Source organism: Taeniopygia guttata, chromosome 15 (assembly GCF_048771995.1).
Source record: "Taeniopygia guttata chromosome 15, bTaeGut7.mat, whole genome shotgun sequence".
NCBI classification, from domain to species: Eukaryota; Metazoa; Chordata; class Aves; order Passeriformes; family Estrildidae; genus Taeniopygia; species Taeniopygia guttata.
The window spans coordinates 8,633,136-8,654,642 of record NC_133040.1 but is presented as its reverse complement, the minus strand read 5'-3'; the positions used below and the strand labels follow the sequence as shown (position 1 = coordinate 8,654,642).

The following is a 21,507-nucleotide window of genomic DNA, read 5'->3' as shown; positions in this document are numbered from 1 at the left end:
AGAATGGAGTTGAATAAAATGCTTGTCTAACCACACTAAATAATGTTATTTATAAAGGCATTGTAGTTCTTTCACCTTCTTCATCTGGCAGCCATTATATTAAGTGGTTACTCTCCTTACACAAGCAACTATCTTTATATTGTTGGTGATACCAAAAACATTTGGTTTACTGATATATTTAATTCTTTGCCATAACAACTATGTGCTAAAAGCAACTACAATAGCTAGAATAAAAACTGAGTAACACAGGAGAAAATTAACTGTAGAAGGGCAAACGGATACACCAAAAATAACTTAGATTTCTGGGAAATTAGTGACCATTGATGTGCATTGGAATTGCTGTCAGTATACCTATTTATTTAAAGAAATACATGTTTGAAATTATAATTAAAACAACATTGACAGCAGTATAATAATAAACTCACTTGGCTGCCAAAGGCTGAAACTAGTAATGAACTTTCTCACCACAGGCAGTCAGAATACAGTGCTATCAAATACCCTAAGTATAAAAAAAAAGTAAATTAAATAATTTGTTTTACAGTTAAACAAGAAGAACTGACCAGAGAGGTGACTGCAGCTTTTGAAAGAGGTACCTGATTTTATGCAGTTTTTAGCTGCCATACATACCTGTCAAATGCTTAAAGCTCCATAGTCTCTTACTGGCAAATATTTTCTGAGCTATGGAATAGAAATACTGCATTAACAAGGATTCTTTGTTAGGTATTTAGAATAAGTACTTCTAAACTGACATTCCTGCTGATTTGGGAAATTCAGGAGCTCACATTAAAAGCAAAGTCCAGTACAAAAGTTCCATTCATCTTGCATCTAAATAATCATTCTGAGTGGGAATGTAATGCTAAGAAATTGTTTGCGTGTCTCCCAGAATACTGGGAAGGACAGACTTCATCCTAGACATATTCTGAGGTTTCGCACTTGAATTTGGGAGATGTTGTTCTGCAGTCCTGGAGCTGCAGTAGAGCAGTGAGTGCTGTTCTTTGCAGTGAAAGCCACAGCAGCTGTGTGGCAAGTAAAGGCCTGTTCAGCACAAGGATTTGGGAACTTCCTGTGCAATAACCAACATAACTTTATTCTACAGCCAATGGATAGGCACAAGCTTGAATCATTCCCAAGCTTCTGAAGCTGGGAAGAAACCTTTGTGGTTCTGTGCCAGGTCCAGAATGCTGCACTTTTGCCAGGGGTGGGTGTGTGTAGCTGTAAACATCACAGTGCTGCTGGCTGGGCCTGCCTGTGAGGAGTTATGTCCTGTTACTCTGTGCCATGAGAAGGACTGTGTTGCCTTTGTCTGTAGGTCATAAATCACCCTCCCCTTTAAGGAGAAATTGTTTCAATATCAGTTTTGGACTTGGTACTGTCCAGACCAGACTCCTCCTCATTTGCATGTTTCAGTTATGTCAGTTGATCTATTTATACACCTTTTAAATAAAAACATTTGTCTTGCCAAATGGATAGATCAGTACTGCAGCCACTTTACAGGAGTCACTAAAGGGTATTCATTCACATTTCTTTTCCAAAATGTGTATTGTTACGTATTTTGTGAAACATTTGAGTTGAGATGTTCCCAAAGCATCTGAGGTTAAAACAATAGGCAGCATGGTTTTAATAATGTCTGAGTTCTTGCAGGTGACAACTCTTGTTACTAAAACAGGTGCTGTCACTGAAATACTGAGATTCATTTTGAAAACGCAAATTCACCCCTTCCTCTATAAACCAGTAATGTTTTATTTAATTTCAGATGATCTTCAAGAAGCCAAGAAGCTGCTAGCAAAAATGAAGTATTTTGCAAACTTAGAGGATAAACTAAAGGCCAAGAAGATCCCTTCCTGATGTTGCCTTTTCAGCTATTAAGAGTTAGTGTTATTTTCAATTAAACTGATGGTTTTGTTACCAAAATCAGACCAAGGGTGTTTGTTTCCTGTACTTCCATTAAAAGCTTTAATTCTGAGAGGAGGAAAATATATATAAAAGAAATCCCATGCTTGCTGCAGCACTTGAGTAACAGATGGCATTTGGAAATGCTTACAGCCAGGAGAAGGCTGGGTAAGGTGGGCCACTGTCCTGGCAGTGGCAGGTATGGAAACAAATATCAGATAGGCACACAAACACCAGATGTGAGTTTTCTTACTTCCTAACGTGAAGAATTAAAAGAGTCTGTGAAAAAATACCGGACAGGGGGTAGAAGGTCAGTCTGCATCCTACAGGCTCCCTGTAGTTTAAAGGTAAAAAGTATTCAATTCCTGTCATTTGTCCTCTCTGCTACTTCATGCTTTTTGGTATGTAGATCTCAGTCTGATGGGAACTAACCTCCAAAGCTAGAAGTTTTACCCTGTTGCATAGTTTAAAATGTTAAGATGCTAGGTATGGGGAAAAAATAAACCAAATTGAAACACCAGGCACTCTTTTATCAGGATACAAGTTTTTATTAGAAATACCAGTAACTCAGAGAGTTGCTGTACTTTTGTTGTAGTAGGACTGGATGAGGAATGTCTTTAAGGCTTTCAAAGTTACATAACTGGAAAAACATAAACTAAATACCCCTATTTCTACATAATCTAGACTATTTCAAATATCAGTTCTCAGTTTTTGTGTGGGTTTTAACAAGGACTCAGAATGTTACATTCAGCAAAGCATTTGGATACACCCAATGACCCAAACTGAAGACAGGGCTTTGAAATGCAAGAGTCACTGAATTACCTGCAGAAATTAGATATCAGAGTCACTGAATTATCTGCCAGAGGGGCTCACTGAACATCCTCCCTGGCACTTCTGCATCCCTACAGCACCAGATGGCAGCTAAACATCAAGTTTTCTGTAGATAATACATTATGTTGTTAGTATTTCAGCAGTTCAGCAGTATTAACTTGCCTTTAGCTACACTTCCTCTAAATACACAGGAAGATTTAATAAGCCACTTGATCTGTATTACACTCCTAATTTAGAAAACTAGGTTCATAATTCTCACTGAAGTTCTATTGCATTTGTGAAATTATGCAGAAATCTTTAAAAATTCATCTTGAAGTTGCCTTCTTTCATAAATCTCCATTTCCTTTTTCCTGGCATGTCTTCCAAAATTAAGCTTGTGAAATTCCTTTTTGATTTCCAGAAAAGATTTGTTCTTTGTCTCAGGAATTACGAGGAAGATGAAAGCAGCAACAAAGAAGCACTCCAGTAAGAACACCACAAAACAATACTGCTTCAGTCCATTCTGAAAATAAATGATTGCAACATATTTCAAGTGTAATAATAGTAGTTTTGAGAAAATAAGGTTTTTGTTTCCATTTACACTTAACATTGCTGCTCCGATGTTTTTCTAAAAGGAGTCATTCAACCTATTCTTTACCTGTAACTTTTTAGATAAAAGACTGTCAAGTGCTGTGCAATTATTGGTTAGACTTTTATTTTAAAAATAAGATAAACCATTTAAACAGTCAAATTTCACAATCTAGAAGTCAACATTTGCTACTTAGCTGTCACGTATTTTAAGATTATATAATTTAAGTTTCTCTGAATGTTAATTTTTTTTATGCTGTACACTAAAGAACAAAACTGTCTTACTGAGAAGCAGAGCTCAGCCATGAAGAAAGGACAGGCAGATCCAGATACCGGATGAATGCTGTTCCTGTGGGTTTTGCTGTCAAGAATATGTGCTAAAACTAAAAATACAAAGCTGGAGACTGTCTTGCCTTTCCTAATCTTTTGCTTACAGAACTCTGTCAGGTCAGCAAGTTCTCAGAAATGTGACTTACTGGCCACAGGTACCACCTCAACATTACTTGGCCATAAAAGCACAAGGCACTATTAAAAAATGTTTTATCTAAATCTCAATATCTGATTAAGTTCTTTTGCTTTTGGTACCTTCTCTTTCCTCTGAACATGAATATTGCCCTCCAGTGCATTCCTTTACTTTTCATTTATCATGTTATATTGAGGTTTGTGATGTGTAAAAAATACTTTTAAGAGGGACTGAATCTACTTAAACTCATTTAGGGACAGTGTGCATCCTGGTCAAGTGTCCGTAATATATGCAAGAATATATAATACAATACAAGCAATGGGATGGAACCTGGGAGCAGATGAAATGGAAATTGTGCTGTACATACCACTATGAAGGGAAAGAGCATTCCAACTGTGAAGAAACTAATCCAGCTCACAGTCCCTGCGATCATGTAGGCAGCAGGACGTGAGGACTGTACAAATAACTCAGCTGTAATGGTATTTGTTATGCCACCTGAGGACAGTTCAGAAACAGAATTGTGCTAAATGTCCATTTAAGGTACTTCCAATGCTTCAAAAGATTGACTTGATTTTGAATATGCCATTAGCGGCTCTATTATAATTCCTAACAGCACAATTCTGAGGCTACTGCTCCTGCAGGAAATTTCCCACTAAATCACAGCCCCGTTTCAGCAGCACTGATCAGGGAGCAGGCCCCTTCTGACAAGTGTAGAACCCCTCTGCCCTGAAGGGCAGAACTTCACCCTCCTCACACATAGCTGCCCCAGAATTGTGCATGGTAAGCCTCAGCTGTGGGCTACATATGGCCTCACTTGGGTTCCTCAGCCAGAGCAGCAGCAGCTGTGCTGCAAAGGCTTCTTCCCTGTGTACCACCCCGGCCCTCCCAGACCTTGCCCCAGTCACACACATTACTGTGCAATACCTGGGCCCAGCCCAAAGCTCAAGATGAAGGCAAATACACACGTCATGCTCATGTAAGGCACCCAGGAGTACAGCTCCTGAAACAGAAGGCAATGAGAAGGTTTAGTTCAGCTTTTGATAATCCAGTTTTAAAGCCTGGCTTAACAGTTATGTTTCCTTCTGTATTTTATTTCAATTAAGACCAGCAGTCTTTCACAACTCTTTTACAGCTAATTTATTTAACAGTTCTGCTTCAGAGAAATTAAATAGTGTTCATTCAATGATTTTTACTAAATCATATTAGAATTAGGTAAGCATAGTGTGGGCTGGGCTGGAAGGAATTTAAAGCTCATCCCATCCCACCCCTGGCCATGGGCAGGGACACCTTCCACTATCCCAGGTTGCTCCAAGCTCCATCTGACCTGGCCTTGGACACTTCCAGGGATCCAGGGGCAGCCACAGCTCCTCTGGGCACCCCGTGCCAGGGCCTCCCCACCCTCGCAGGGAAGAATTTCTTCCTGATACCTAATCTAACCCTACTCTCAGTTTAAACCCACTCCCCATTATTGTGTCACTATGTGCCCTTTTCTCAGTCACATGGTGTAACAGGAACAAGTGCTTTGCACCTGGTAAGTCAGAGAGAAGGTCAGAACAGTGCACCACAGCGTCATGAGGAGATAGCCCCCAATGATAAGGCATCTTCTTCCCACATGGTCTATCAGCAAACCCTGTAGACAAGATATAATCTTCTGTTAATATACTGATCTCATTTTTACCAATATTCTTCAAGAATAACCATTACTCTGTACTGGGAGGTAGAACAAACTGCTCCTTACACAGGAGAGGGCTGTGATACATTCACAAACTCCAGTGCCGAGTGTCACATATGGGATTTTTTCTGCCACGATCCCAGCTTGTTCAAAAACATAAGTTGCATAGAAATAAATCTACAACAGAAAAAAAACCCCAAAACCAAACAATTAGGTTTTTCTGGTATTTAAAACATTGTCTGGAAATAAAGTCATGTTCATATTAAACATATAGATCAATGTATTTTATATTGTGAGCTACTAATTCAATATAGGCAGCAATAACAATCTGTTAAATTCATGTCTAAGTAAACATATTGCTGTCATAGAAGCCAACAGGATTATTTAACTCACTGAATATGCTTTATATTCTTGAAACAGACACACTGGGATAAATGGATCCACCTTTATTTACTTTTTCAGAGGAAGTATCAAGTTATTCTTTAGAAAAGTTTGCATACCAGAAACACAGAAATGAGGAAAAAAAAAAAAAAAGAAAAACACCAAAATAATGCAAGGATATTCTTTCTCACTTATCCCATTTCTCTGAGCTTCTCTGTGTGGTTCCTTTGTATTAATAAATGGCTGAAAAACAGGTGGAAATGAAATAATTATTGAAGCTGTTTGTTCACATGAACTCTTACAGCATTAATGCCACTGAGCTGTTGGCCCATTGTCATCACGATGACAGTGATGAGCTGCCATCTCACAGCACGGTCAGTGAATAACTGCCAGGGCTTCTTGGGTTTCTCCCCACCTAAGGCAAAACATTCCCTCTGGATGTCTTCCATCTCCCTTTGATACTCAGAGGAACCATGAAATCGTTTCAAAGCTACAAATAGAAAAAAAGAATTTATGTTACCTATTATCCACAACTCCTGGAAAATAATCTCTTTCCATAGTGACTTGGCTTTTGCTAGGATATGAAAAATTTGCTTTGTGACTTGCTCGTTCCTTGCTGCTTTTACAACATTTTTTGCTGTGGTGGATTTGGAAAATTCTGTGCCATTTCTTTGTTTCTTTTTAGAGGAATATCTGACTTGAAATATTCATCAGGCAAAATATTTTGTATCTGAGCCTCAAAACTTCAAATAGTCTTTTCCTTAAAGTACGCTCTTACCAGTTTGAGGAGTTTTGCTTAAATTCTAGGCAGACATTGAGTCCTTTGTTATGGCCCTGACTTTAATATTGCCAGTGGGATGCAGTTAGTGAGCTGGAGCAAAGACAGAAAATCCTTCTCATAAGGCAAATGCAATCAGAAGTCATTTGGATCCCAGACTAAAATCTTTACAAATGGTCTTAAAGATTATACAGCATAAGTTTCCTTAAAATCTTCATGATTAAATATATCTCAAGTGACAATTTGTCTTCTTAAGGTCAACAGTAGGAGTTCTGATGATCCTGATAATGAACTTTCCACTGAGAGTAATCAGCTTGGAGCTCCAGTCAATGAACTTATATTTGAAATATTGAAAGGATAATAAAGTTTTGTTCATAACCCATTATGAGCTCCTGAGTTCCACAATCCCTTCCTCCATATAAGCTTACTGGAGGAAAAGCATGGGCCAAAAAGCACTAGATGATACAACTTTGCTGTGTGGATAAAGATAAAAGGAGAATCTGGAACCCATTGTACCCTTCTGGAGAACAGAAAGTACAGATGATGAATATTACCTTTGGCACAGCTCAACTCATCACCCCTGTCAATAAGAAGATATCTGGGACTTTCAGGAAACCATGGAAGGAATAACAGTTGGGCTAATGCTGGAATACAGCTGCTGGATAGCAACACAGGCCAATGCTTTTCTCCACCCAATAATTCTCTGTGAAAAATGTGAAAAAAGAAGGCAAAGAAATATAATAATTAGCTATTGCTTACTGTTTAGTGCAGTCTCTGCACTTGGAACTTCTAAGTTCCAACTGGATGAAGGCCTGAGCAACTTCCTCTGATCATATAGGGGACAAAAGCAGTGGTAGTGCTGCGATACAGAAATGTGAGTCCTTTGCTCTCAAGTCCTTGCCAACATCCACTGTCTCCAGCAAGAAATTGGCAGAAAACATGAACCCAGCTCAAATGTGGCTGCTTTACTGATGCTGTTCTGGTGACCCATCTAAACTGACAACTTTCCCGAGGAGACAGCACAGATGGCTGGCAGTTGTAGGAATAATGTGACTCAAGCAGGATTTTCTTCTCCCAGGAGGACCTTGTGTGAATTCTAATGCTACAATGGCACAAGGAATGTCCTACAATGAGCTGTAGGAAATTGGAATTCTTTACACAGGAATAACACAACACAGGAAAAAAAAACTCAAATATTTCTCACCTCAAACCAATTATTTGTCCTGTCAGAATCCCCCCAGTCAGAAAAATGGAAGTCCCCATGGCCAAGCCACCTCTTAGGTGTTTTGGGGCAAACTCCCCAATGTAAAGAGGCTGCACACAGAGCCCAATACCTGCACGTAAATGGAAAAAACATTTTCCTATCAATAGAAATTGCTTTGCAAAGAGTTACTAAACCAAAACACATACGAAATTGGACTTAATTCATTTCCTATTCATTTAGCTGCCTTCAGATTCCAAGCTAAACTACAGAACATTTTCATCATAAAACCTAAAGGATCAGAAATAACAATAATTTATCATTCACCATAGTTTATTGATAGGAGGAATAAGAAATCATTCACCTGAATTTATGCCAATCAAAAACCTTCCAGCAATCAGTAACTCAAACAATCCTGTAGGAAAACTGATCCCCATTAAAATGGAGGCTAGTATTGCTATAATATTATTCATCAAAAGAGCTCCTTTCCTAAAAAGGAGGGACAAAATTAATAATAGTAAATAAATAAATAAATAAATAAATAAATAAATAATAATAATAATAATAATAATAATAATAATAGTAATAATAATAATAATAATAATAATAGTACCAGAGAAAAAAACCCAAAAACTTATTAAAATAAACAAAAAAAAACCCAAACCAGAAACAACCCACATCAACCAGACATTATGGAAATCTGTGGGTTTTTAAACAGTTTTCCTTTCTGATAATGTTGGGGGATAAATGGACTTTACACTGAAGAAACATGCTATTCCCTGGAAACCCAGATATCTGATACAACTGCTTATGTTTTTAAAATGTCTAAACATAAGAATAATGTATAAATATGACAGAAATGCCTGACAAGGTAGGAGTGGGGTTTCTTCATTTAGACAAATGAAGTGCAACAGATGAAGCAGCATATCCTTACTGGCACAAGGGCTGCAAACGTGTCAGGGGGGAACTCATGTTTCCAACACACTCTGTGTGCATTCCCCTACTCAGATTTCAGTAAATGTAATGCAAATACTCAGACAAAGTTCATAATTCAGGGCACATCCTTGAAAGTCACACTGGAATAAACTGTAAAATTTCACTAGAAAACTCAGTTTTAAAGAGAAAAAACACGTATAGGTACCCAAGGTACTCTTTTCTCACACTCTTTTTCCATTTATTTATTTTCTACTCCAGTCAGAAAGTAGGAAAAGCAAACATGATTTCATATGCCTGCTGCTGCAACTGACCTGCCCAGGCGTATGGCCATGCTGCCTCCAATCAGGGCTCCACACAGGCCTCCAAGGGAAAAGATAGAAGCAATGACAGACCAAAGAAAAGTCAGCAAATCTGGATTTAGCTCCTTCTGATAACGACTACTCCAGGTCTCGTTTAAGAACTTGTGTATATGCTGCAGTAGAAAAGAGTGATGAATGTGTAGCATTTTATACAGCCCTACACACAGCACTACAAATAACTTGCACCCCAATCCTGAAAATCAATTCTGGGTGTTAATTCTAAGGGATATCATCTGACTGGCAGAATCTTCCTTGACTACAAGGAAGACTTTGTGTTTCTTACTCCCCACACACCTCAAAGGCTGCTGAGCAGCTCTGCTTTGTGCCCTGCCTCAGGTGCTGCAGCAGAGGAGAGATACAACCCTGATATGCACTGCCATGAGAGAGCTCTGAGGTCCTGCTGAACAACAAGAGGAACAGGGTGGATGGTTGGCCCAACTGTTTTTAGGAACATCTCAGAGCACAGAGGCCTTGCAACCTCAAAAATTTTACTGTCAGGGGACTCATTCTGACACTTGATCGAAACTTCCCTGCCTTAGTGTAATCCAAAAAGTCATAGCAAAATCCCGTTTTCAACTTTAATAATCCTCCACCTTTCTGACAGTATTCATGCGTCAGAACTTTGAAGCTGTTATTCCACATGCTTGGCTTTCTAAAATCTGCCTTTAGACTAAACTCTTGAACTGGCATGTATCTGTAATCAGAGGCTCCCGTTCTTTGCCTGCAAATAAAGACTACAGAAGGACAAACTTCTTGGACTCTCCCTCAGTTCCCAGCATATGACATGTTCTTTCACAAACAGCTTCTTTTAAGCTTTGTAAAAAGCATACAGTGTTGAAGCAAATTCAGTCTTCACAGTTTCCCAAGCAAAAAAAATCAGCTGGTAGCAAAAAAATGATACCCACCACTTTCACAAGAACATTTGCCCAGATCCTTGAGTCATCCACAAAATATACAGAATCCTGGAGGCTACAGCAAAGAACACTCAAGTAACAAGTGAAAATACCTACAAGTTACTCAGCTACTACAGATGCAACATTTTAATTCCCTAAGAAGGACTTTTTCAGTAATCTGCCTTGTGATGGGCACCTTTAAATAGTAACTGTGCTTTCTCCCTGTTATCCAGTGATAGAAAGAATGGAATGGCTCAGGTTTAACTTGGAGGTTTAAACTTGACATTTGGATAAACAGTGGTGATATCCTACAGAAAGGGTGGTCAAACAGAAGAACAGGCTTCCCAGACAATTGGTCAGTGCTCCAAGGGTATTTGGACAATGCTTTAACTTTTGGTCAGCCATGAAGTGGACTAGATGGTCATTGTAGGTCCCTTCCAACTGAAAATGTTCTGGTCTATTCTACCCTTAGTGTTCTGGGTGATTTTAATAACTGAAAAATATATTACTTATTCAGTTAATCCTTCTAATAATAAAGGGATTTATGTGGCCTATTTGGCACTTTTGTCTGACACAGACTAGCTCTGTTGGGAGGTACTCACAAACAAATGCACATGAAACCACATAGGAAGTGAACAAGATTCCTTCACACGAGAGGAAGAGTGCTTCAGTTCCCACTGTGATCACAGCAAAAGCACATTTGGCCTTGTGGCCGAGTTCAGAGAGAAAACAGCCCAACAAAAGATAAGCTTTTACCTGTGTGGGTGCATTTATAATAGAGACATTATACCCATACTGAAAGGTGCCTCCAATTCCAACAGCACAAACAGCCAGGAACAACGTCCAGCTGGGGAGCTGGGGAACAAAACAAAATCATGGGCATGAAAAGAGATGGACCCTGAGCCCACACACATGTAAGAAAATTATGGTTAAATACATCATGTATATCATTTGGAGCAGTCAAAGCATTTGTTTAAAAATCAGCCTGAAGTCCTGAACACTGCAGCAGGAGAAGCATTTCAGGCTGGCTTTGGCCCTGATCATTAGCAGGTCTTTAGAAATACCACAGTTACAAGTCTCCAGATTAAATGTAGGCAACAAAACTATTACAGCTGTTATTAGAAACTGAGCAAATGCTTTTTGCATAAGCCACACTGCTCATGGTGTCTGTTTTTAATGAAAGAATGCTATGACTGTTTATGTCTGGTGTTAGAGACACAGACTCAGTATCAGAACTAACCAAATCTCAATTTCTTTGAGTCACATTTTAACCAAGATGTGATAAGTAACAATGCTTTATTTCCCTCTAAACAATATTATAAGTCCCTAAAATGATTACTGGATGTCTGCAAAACCTTAGTATCTCAATCACAATAATTTGTTCACTAGCAATAATATGAATTTAAAATTTATTGTCATATTGGCATGTATATTTTAAAGTTTTCAATATCTATGACCTAGTTACAGTCTCAAATCAGTATTTACAAACTAAAATTCATAGAGTCACAGATTCACAGGTTTTAAGGTCAACACAAACTACTACTGTGTTACATTCAAACCTCAAGGTCTGGTATAGTCACAAACCATACTTTGAATGAGGCCCCATGTCCAGATAACTCCAGAGATTTATATAATGTTTGATATTCTCATGTGGTGCTCTCTGAGTTTACTTTTTACTGACTATGATCATACTAAAAATAACATCCAGTTCAAATGTCTAGCAAACCTTTCCTTTTAAACTAGGGCCTAATTTCATCTCATAGTAAGTTATTGATTAATTTCAGCTGGACACAACAATGTTTCCTATATTAAAGGCATTTCAGTGATCAAATTTCCCCTTCCTTCATATATAAAGGCTGTACATATTTATTTTAATAAATTCCTACTCCCTGATTTCCTCATTGTAAGGTATGTAGACTAATTCTTCATCATTTTCATTCTTGGTCCAGTTCCCAGAAATGCTGAGTTATTCCAGATACTGTACTGTATTCTGAAAGAGCTGTGTCCTTCCCAAAGATAATTCATCAAAACTTCCTTCCTCCCTCCCTAAAATTTGCAAGTTGAAATTTATCTTATTAAAGTAAAATCCAATTAACATTTCCTTACAGTTTCCAAGAATAAAAAGTGTTTCTCTGAACGTCAACCGGAGCAATGAATTATGAGTTATAAGTAAGGGCTGCAGTGAGTATGGTAGAAAAAAACCAAAACTGATGAGGTAAATACTGGAACTGCACACTCAGACCCTTATACTAAGTACTGTAAACATATTTTCTGTGTCTTATGGGTACAACCGGGAATCTAGAAGGGACAGAAAATAAACAAACAAACAATGCAAAATACTGAACATACATCATATAACTTAGGTTTTATAATGACAGGTCTTTTGTTCTTCCTGTCCAAATCAGCTGGGCTCGTGACACTGGTATGCTGTCTCACATTGGAGTTTGGAGAGAGCACACATAACAGCCTCATGTGTTCTGAACTCCTGACAGTTTATAAAAGCGTTCACTTCATCCCAGAAACACGACACAAACAAAATTCAATTTGTATTCAATTGTAAAACACAAGAATCAGAAAGCTGCTTTTATAGCTTCCACTTTCTAACACAGCCAGGTGTCCAAGAAAACCGCAAAACCTGACGAGTCTAATCACTTAATGTATTTCTATTTAAAAGCTAACATGAAATTCCCGCACATTTCACACCTGTACATCACTGCTAAAACTACAAACTCCCTGCAGGATCCACCTTCAGAGGCCAGGATGGTTCTGCTTACCTTGCAGGGCGAGCTAGAGCCTCTGAGCAGGGGCTGGTGCTCCATTCTGAGCATGGCCTGAGTTAGATTTCCTTTGCAAAATTTAATAAACTACATTACAGGAAAAAAAAAAAAAAGTGCCAAGGAACTTAAGTTACTAATGTATTAAAACACAGCTTTGCTTAAGTTACTAATGTATTAAGACACAGCTTTGCTTTTTGTTGTTGTTGTTTTTATTTTGGTTATTTGGTTTTGGTTTTTTCCTCTCCACCCAGTGGGACTCTCCTCAACGGTTCTGAACTTTTATGTGACAGGGATGTCTAACGTCGATAAAGCCTCAGGGAGCTTTCCCACCTCTTGCACTGTGTACATGCACTGCACTTCTGTGTTCCCACTCTGCTCTCCCGCAGAACCCGCAGCCTCCCGCAGCTAACGACACGGACGGCCGGTTACCGTATGCCGGGGCGCCATCTCTCCCTCCTGCCGCCCGCAGCTCCAGCTCGGCTCGCCACCTCCCCGAGTCCCCCTGAGCTCCTCAGCTGACCGGGATTTGGCTGTCGGACCGTGCCCGCCCCGCTACGGGGATTAGGCTGGGCTAAGGACAGGAGAGGGGCCGGCCCTGCCATCCCCGGGACCCCGCCACGCCCAGCGGGGACCCCGCTCCCACAGAGCGCGGGACTGCAGCTCCCTCTTGTCCCACAGCGCGCGGGACTGCGGCTCCCACAGCGCCCGGGACTACAACTCCCACAGGTCCCACAGCGCCCGGGACTACAGCTCCCACAGCATCCGGGACTACAGCTCCCACAGGGCCCACAGCGCCCGGGACTACAGCTCCCACAGGGCCCACAGAGCCCGGGACTACAGCTCCCACAGTGCCCGCGGGTGCTTATCGGATCGCGGCGAAAGGCCTGGAAGGAGCGGTTGTAGCGGTGGCCGCCGCCGCGGGCCCGGCCCGGCCCGGCTGAGCGCTGCGGCCGGAGGAGGTTTCGTGCGCGGCTCCTGAGGGAGCGCCTCGGGCAGGGCGGATCGCGGCGTTGATGTGCGCTTTCTCCCCCACAGCAGCAGCAGCAGCAAATGGCAGCGCTAGGCAGACCCTGTCAGGGCATCCCGGCGGGCCCGGCCGTGGAGCTCTCCGCGGCGCCGGCCGCTGCCCCGGACCGCCTCGGCCCTCAGCCCTTAGCCGGCGGCCACGGCCGTCTGCAGCCCCCCGGGATGCTCATGGCAGGGATCGGAAGCGACGGCGTGGACGGATCCTCCGGCCTGTGCCTGCAGAGCAGCTTGGAGCTGGCCTCCCTGGCCGCACTGGGCAACCACAGCGCGGGGCTGGCGGCGGCCCCGGTGAGCTCCTTCTGCAGGAGCCGCAGCCAGTAAGTGCCAGAGCCCTTCCCGCAGCACCGGGGCCGGCAGTGGGCAACTGCGGCGGGTGCTTGTCCAGGCCGCTGGGATTTGTTTCCTTGGAGCTGGTGGGAGGTTAGAAAATTGTGTTGTGCTCGGCTAAGGACCTTGAAGCTGGCTGGTGGGGGATGAAGGATTATTTTAAAAGGCAAGATGGAGTGTATCGTCATTGCATACTTTCAAACTTATTTATTTGTTTCAGTATTTTTTTTTAGTATCCATGTGATACAAAGTGTTAACAGATTCAAGCTGGGTTATGTGTTGCTTCTTGAAATGTTTGAATTTTAGCAAAAATTGGTCTTGCCCTTTGTGGAAAACTAAATTATGAAAGGAGAAGAAGTTAACGTGGAATTCTGTTCAGAGAACTGAGCAATTACAGCCGCCTTTGACTGCCTTTGGAACAAATTGGCCATTTATTGTCCCAAACTTTTACTCCCATCACAACTGGTGACATACTGTGACTGTTGATCTCAGATTAAATTTTCAAAGGGAGGAAAATACTGTTTGAAAATATCCGTGTAACCAAAAGATAAGATTTGAAGCCAAGTAACTGTTTTTCTTTTGTAGTGTCTCTGTGCGATGTGGAAAGAAGCATAAGCTAGAAGAAGAGGCAGAAGGGTAAATTAATTTGTATTTTATAGCCTGAAAAATCTTGATTTGCTTTTTGTTTTGTAAGAGACTTGAGCACATCTCACCTACAATACAAACAGGAAGGAAATTCTGTCATTTTCCATTTGAATTGTACATGAGCCCAAATCCATTTCTATTACCTAATTAAATGTGTGACACTGATTTTCCTGAATAGGCACTCGCATTTTACTAAGAGTAATGTGGATTTATTTTCTTTGTTGAGGTTGCTTTGCCATAATGTGTCAATGCTGCTGAAATGCACTTTACATTTGTTCCTGTAGAGTGCCACGTTTCTTTTTCTGACAATTGTAAACTTACTTTGTTTCCTAGCTGTCCTGTGCGGAAGAAGAGACTGACAGGAGCCAAAAATTGCCCTTTGAATCCCAGCACTGAAGAATGGATTCTTTGTGCAGGTCAGCAGGCAGCTGGGGAGGTAGCAAGTCAGTATGGTGGCAGCGGTCCTGAAACTGCCATGTTAGAAATTCCCTGTGAAGAAATGGATCAGACAATGGGGGAACAGCAATGCGAGGTTGCTCGCAGGAAACTTCAGGAAATTGAGGACAGGTAAATGCAGGGATTGAGTAGCCTGGCTTTGCTGAGCTTTCCCTTTTTTGGTGGGCATTCAGGGGTAAATCTAGCACTCAGCAGTGTGATAACACTGCTGTAAGTCTAAGGTGAACCTTCTGTACAAATGATTTCATTTTAGGCTACCCATGGTTCTGTGAATCTTCAGGCTGATCTGAAATGGAGGGTGCTAGAGCAGGAGATGCTGAGTAAATAACACCCTGCTCACAATCATTATGCAGCTTCAATATACCATAATGGGGTTTAATGCTCTTCTGTGGGCATCCAGAAGCTCAAATTCTAACATTTACCTGCTCAGGCTTGAGCTCAGTTTTTTTCAACCAACTGCAGCTTGTTCTGTGATTTAAACTTAAAATAGATGTGAATTTGTCAGTGGAGAGGGGGCAGCATGAACCACAGAGGTCTCTCTGCACATGTGCAGTAAGGCTGAGATTCATCTTGCTGATGGTCTAGTGTGGGGTAATTGGGTGGCTACAGACAGTCTGCTGTAGTCTTTTAATAAATTTACTGTGCATTCTGGCCCTTGAAAGATTTCTGGGAATGGCATGTGTATGTATCAGTTGATTGCAGAGGAGCTGGTATTCCAAAATATCTAAAATGACCACTGCAGATGATTAGAAAAGCCAAAAGTTATAGAAATTTTAAAACAAGATTTTTGGTAGATTACTCCATAGATGATGCAAAAGGAGAAGCAAGGTACTGTTAGACTTATTTTTTAAATGGGTAAATCAGAGTAGTGAAATATATCTCTATTATCTGTCTATGTCTGCTTTGGTCTTCTTGGAGGATTGTTCCCTATTCTTCCCAGCTACACTGCTAAAGTTTCTGTAAAACAAAAACCAAAAACAAAGGAGATTCTTCCATTTGTTCTAAACACTTCAACAATTTGTGCTGATTTAATCTCAGAAGCTGGCACAATGTTGTGAAAAGCAAAGCACTATTTTCAGTACCTTTGCAATAATTCTCAAAATCCATTTTGGTGAATTGAGCAGGTGAAGCAGCTGCATAGCTGAGACTCACTTGTGTAACGTGACTGAATCAGTGTTTCCCTTGGAGGGAATTTGTTTCTTTTCTCTCAGTGTATGTTGGCACTGACACTGCTGGGATAAGACAGGGGTAACAAATAGCTCAGGTACCAGAAGTGGCATTGCTGCTCAAGTGGCTTCTGTGATGAGTCCTTGTCAGGCTATTTTGGCCCAAGAGAGACTCGTGGCCCTGCTGCTTCTGGTACCCAGCCCAGGTCAGAGATCTGCACAGAGCAGAGCATGTAGACGTGACTGTAGTCTGCAGTGGATGTTCCTGATAACAGTATGCTCAATAGTGTTTATCTCCCTCTTCCCCCTCCATTCCCAGGATAATTGATGAAGATGAGGAAGTTCATGCTGATGGAAGTGTTAGCAATCTGCCCACTCTTATCCTGTCAGATACCCTTAAGAAAGGGATGAAGAGGGATTTTGGTGAAGTCCTGACAAAGAAAATAATAGAATCTATGTAAGTTCTGGAGGAAATCACGGTGCTATGTAGCTAACATGTGCAAATGAAAAGAGAGACCTCGTTTCATGTTTATGGAGATGTCCTTGATTACTGCGTGATGCAGCCAACATTGTATAACAGACCATTCATCTGGTTAAAAATAGGAAAAACTGTCCTAATGTACAAAAGAAATAAGTGTAACTGTAGTGGTCATCAAGTATGTGTTTGGTACTCCTCATGTCGACAGAGTGAAATTTGTTAGTGAACCAGTATCAGTTTTGGTTTCATGTATATGAATTTCCAAAATGAGAAGATCTTGAAGTGTGACCAACAGTGGTCAAGTTTGGTGCAAAAAAGAGAGGAAGTACAGAGTTAGAACTAGAAATAATGGAACTAGTTAGGGAAGAGGAAATTTAATGGAGGGGGGGGGGAAGGTATATATTTCTGGAATGTGGTCTCAGGCTAGCTCAAAGGATCAAGATACAGGTCTTCTGCATTTAATAGCTGTGCTTGGAGAACTTAAATTTACTGAAACTCCATCCCTTCTAGGAGCCGTCCTTCTATGGAGCTTGTGCTTTGGAAACCTCTTCCTGAATTTATGACAGATAAACTGAAGTCTGTTTCTGTTAAAAACTTCAAGCAGCAGAGTACAGAAGTATGTCAAGCTAAGCAGCCAATACCAAGAGCTCCTTTTGACCCACAGACTGAAACGTTCCCTGGATCACAACAGACTGCCATGTCTCCAGATCCATATGCTAGTTTGGGAATATCTGGGTGTGCAGAAGAAGAAATGGAGTTGTAGATGCCAGATTTTAGACTGGAAGTGGTGAGCTTCTGATGCTTATTGTTGATGTTTATTTTTTTTTCTGGTTTGATGTGTGAATCTGAAGTTACATTATTTGTTTTTGTTTTCTTACTAACAGTCATAAGCACACCACAATCATAGGGTGGCCAGAAACACCCTAAGATTTCTGTGTTCCAATCTGTTAAATATTCTTATTTTTACTGATAAGGTAATTCAGAGGCCTTTGGAACAGGGAAGTTGCTTTCCATCTTGCTTCATGGTGAAATATCCTCTTAATTGCCCTTGGTAAAGCATAAAATCCAAATACTGAATATAACTGTGGCTTAAGCCACACCTTTTTCTTACTGAGCCATTGAAACTGGTGCACATACTATGGTTGGCCATTTGGTTTAATTTGAATTACAAAATGTAAAGGAAGAAATATCTTCAAATCTAGTGACAGATTTGAAGTCCCTCTGGTAATACAGCTTTTCACACCATCGTGTTTGTTTGAACTTGATGTAAACTCAGATGTAGGAATTACACAATCTATGGAGTGGTAGGGAGGGAATATTACAGCTGAGTTTAAGTCTTTTGCTTTGTAGAAAGTAAAGCCAGCAGTTATAACTTGCAGGATACCTGCTAACTTCAGTCATCTTTGGTTCATTGGCTTCTCAATTTTATTTGGGTTTTTGATGTTGCCCTCCCCAAACAATGCAAAGTTTGGAGAAAAGTGGTTCTCAGCAAAGAGATTCACATTTTACATTGTGCTGAGATTGTTTGTATGCATGGAGTTGGAAAGTCAGTTGAAGACAGTGTAACTTCTGATGAAATGGATGGCATCCATTAATTTGGATAAACATAAGTAAATCAGATAACAGGGATAATGGCTGTTTGCTGCCATTAGAAGGGTCAAATGCTGGATTATTGTCTGTATCCAAGTCCCAGCCTTTGCTGGTGAAGTAAAGGAGATGCCTGTCTTTTTCCTGAGAGAATCTAGACATAAAATGTAAGCCACAGTATGTACCAATAATATAGCATCACATTGTTTATACAGATGTATGCCAAAAGAGTATTCTACCCTGCATAGTGTGCCAAGGAAAGGAATTCACAATGAGTTATTGCTTGTACCTTTTCTCAATGCACAGCAGTTCCTTATGCATAAGGTTTTCTTAACTTGTTTAAGGGTTTTATCTTCTGTTCATAAGTCCTTGAGCTTTCTCAGAGATACCTGAATTGAGGCTTTTCATAAGAAATCCCTTTCCAAGTAACAGGTTCTATTCAGAGTCCTATGTCCCAGTCTGGTTTGGACATATTGCTAACATAAAGCAGCAAGTACATAGTAACACAGCTGCTCATGTAAGAAAATCTACTCTTCCTCTGCACAGCTAAAAGGTAATCCTTGGCATATTCTTTACTGTTGGATAACCCATAGTTAAAAGCTTAAAATCTATCTTCTCTTTTTGCAGTCATCCTTTATTTCCTTCTGGTTGTTAGAAAGATACCTGTTTGTTAAACCCTGTTTATCTTGCTGCTTTTGTTGAAGGTTGTCTGAAATTTTCCATCTCATTGATAAAGCATTTTAGAGCTTCACTAAAAACACTCCAGCTTTTGATTAGGTATTACTCTGGAAACCAGTATACACCTGTACCATTCTGGAAGGTTATTAAGTTGAAGAACATGTGCAGCCTATCTTGCTATAATGCCTAATTTCATTTCAGGGTCTGCTATAAATCTTTTGCATGAGCTGTGTAAAATTTCTTACATATTATTAAGCTGCTGGATGTCTTTAAAACCTACAGCCTTTGTCGTGCTCCAGTACTTGAGTAGAACAAAAAGCAGTCAGTTTGGAGAAGGCTGTAGTCACTGCAGGTAGAAAATGTGATGTCTCCAAGTAAGTAACTGGTTTTCAGCTTGCTGGATTATAGTGAAAGTTCAAAGTTGGAAGTATTTTGGGTGAAAGCTCTGAATCCTAAATAAACTGAAAAAAAAAAGGATGAAAATTTCAAAAATGTGATGAAACCATCTCAGCAACACTGAAACTGCAACAGAAGATGTAAAAAAATGTGGGAGGCATAAATACATCAAATGATGCAGTTGTTTTCATCTTAAAACACCAAATATTATATCAGATTTGCAGAATAAGAAAATGTTGTAGATTGCTTTTAAGCATACTTTTTTCCTGCTAGCTTTGTACCAAAGGTTGACTTTCAGAGGTGTCTCTCCTCTTAATTCAATGCCAATAGGGCATCACTAGCCTGTTTCCTGCCATCTAAAACAAGAATAGAGTGGTGCACTGTTGACAAAGACTATGAGATGGAGAAAAGAAGTTGTCTAAGAAGCTTGTTTTTATAGAAAACACTTGCTTTCATTTTTTCACAATGCATTTCTGCCCTTGTGATAGGAGACAGTGAGGTTGAGTTGCTTATATTGAGAGAAGAGTGGGTTAGAGTGGGAAACAAGTGACAAGCACTGAGCAAGATCCTTGCTATAGCAAGCACTTGGAGAGGGTGATTGGATGAGAGATCAAGCTGTGGGCATTTACAGACTTCTGTATTTGTGAGTTTCATTTGTTGTTGTCTTCATTAAAAGACTTTTATTAATGCTGTTCACAAATGGGATGGCAAATGCGATGCAGTATTAGGAAAAACATTATTTTGAAATACGAAAGATCCGATTCTGGTCTGTCTTCTCTTGGGACCAAATCACCCTTTGTATGTCAGTTTTCAATAAATTTTCTAAAATAGTTTTTAGATGACTGTTTCATTCCTGGTAAGAGTGACAAAAATCTTGGGAGCCTATGTGCAGTCCTTCAGCTGGGCAGTAAAGTACACCTCTGGCTTAAGAGTTGAATGTATCTGTGTTATGTCAAAGGCATGCCCCTTTTTTCCTCTACAGTATTCAGCAGGACAAGGGAAGGCAACAGCAGAATTGAATAAACCTGAAGCTGCCAGGAAGGAAGAGTTATTTTAAGTCTGTCATGACCCAAAGGCCTCTGACAAAGCAATAGGGCTACCAATAAGTGTTGCTATAGCTTTTGTTTTGAGATAATTCATTTTACTTCAGAATAAAACTATTCAGAACTAAGCAAGCTAGGTATTCTTAATGTTAGAGAAAACTTTTAAATTCAGATTTTAGTAATTTTATTGGAAGGTAAGACTTTTGCTTTTTTTGTGTACCATATTACTGGACTCAATTCCAGTAGAAAATACTACTGTTTATAGGAATTCTGAATGGTAGTAGGCTTCTGCATGTCAAACAAGAACTGCTTCTGTGTTTTAGTGGAAGAGATCTCAGTAACTATTAACAGGTTGTTGTGGGACCCAGTTTTTGCAGTAAGTCAGGATAAAACTTGCCAAGTCCTGTCACCTTGAATGTTACTGAAACATCTCTGGTTTTCTTTCTTCCCCACCCCAAGTTATTTTTGTCAAAATGGAATGCAAAATGTGAAACAGCACTGAAACTGAGAACAGCTGTGCCAACACCTGCAATAGCTCTCTTATTTTCAGTATGAAATTTGTCTCTCCAGATGTTTTTAATATTGTGCTGGATACAGGAGCAAATGGATGTGGACAATGAGAAGTCCTGCTGTGGTATTTGAAATTAGCTCCTGACCAAGTGCACTGGATGCTTCAGGACTTTGTGTGGTAATACAGAATCTGTAACCATTTTCACACCATGTCTGTCTCACACCCACCTCCCTTCAGACTGAGAATTTTGGACAGCATTACTGGCCACCAGGGTGCCACCACTGCCCTGACTTTTGAATATTCAGACTTCAAGCTCCTACCATATGCCTGCCTTACAGAGGCTAAAGGTTTTGCCCCAGTAGCTCTGGCCCTCACACAAACCCATCTACCCCACCCAGTGCCCCCAAAAGGGAACTGCTGAAGCATCCAGCTGCAGACACCTTATG

At 40.3% G+C, this 21,507-nt stretch overlaps 2 protein-coding genes across 6 annotated transcripts; one reads left to right on the top strand and one right to left on the bottom strand.

Moving 5' to 3' along the window:
• Nucleotides 1-2,417: 2,417 nt before the first annotated feature.
• On the bottom strand, nucleotides 2,418-13,462 carry LOC100227658 (solute carrier family 2, facilitated glucose transporter member 11). Of its 4 annotated transcripts, XM_012578143.5 has the most exons (13): nucleotides 13,178-13,460; nucleotides 12,746-12,835; nucleotides 10,728-10,826; nucleotides 9,031-9,191; nucleotides 8,148-8,272; nucleotides 7,787-7,916; nucleotides 7,137-7,285; nucleotides 6,107-6,294; nucleotides 5,490-5,600; nucleotides 5,280-5,381; nucleotides 4,676-4,751; nucleotides 4,119-4,246; nucleotides 2,418-3,223 (listed from the first exon to the last, which is right to left on the bottom strand). In XM_012578143.5, exons 1-13 carry the CDS (start codon nucleotides 13,193-13,195, stop codon nucleotides 3,005-3,007), a joined length of 1,596 nt encoding a protein of 531 aa, XP_012433597.5. In that variant the 5' UTR covers nucleotides 13,196-13,460; the 3' UTR covers nucleotides 2,418-3,004. The 4 variants fall into 4 exon arrangements, with proteins under 4 accessions (XP_012433597.5, XP_072792124.1, XP_002194685.4 ...); XM_072936023.1 differs by lacking the exon at nucleotides 5,490-5,600 and having other exon boundaries at nucleotides 13,178-13,462; XM_002194649.7 differs by lacking the exon at nucleotides 12,746-12,835 and having other exon boundaries at nucleotides 13,178-13,459.
• A 63-nt stretch (nucleotides 13,463-13,525) lies between these two features.
• CCDC117 (coiled-coil domain containing 117) lies at nucleotides 13,526-20,344 on the top strand. 2 transcript variants are annotated; one of them, XM_002194691.7, is made up of 5 exons: nucleotides 13,532-14,091; nucleotides 14,687-14,737; nucleotides 15,080-15,313; nucleotides 16,688-16,825; nucleotides 17,357-20,344. In XM_002194691.7, exons 1-5 carry the CDS (start codon nucleotides 13,799-13,801, stop codon nucleotides 17,607-17,609), a joined length of 969 nt encoding a protein of 322 aa, XP_002194727.6. In that variant the 5' UTR covers nucleotides 13,532-13,798; the 3' UTR covers nucleotides 17,610-20,344. The 2 variants fall into 2 exon arrangements, with proteins under 2 accessions (XP_030141592.4, XP_002194727.6); XM_030285732.4 differs by lacking the exon at nucleotides 16,688-16,825 and having other exon boundaries at nucleotides 13,526-14,091.
• Nucleotides 20,345-21,507: the final 1,163 nt, after the last annotated feature.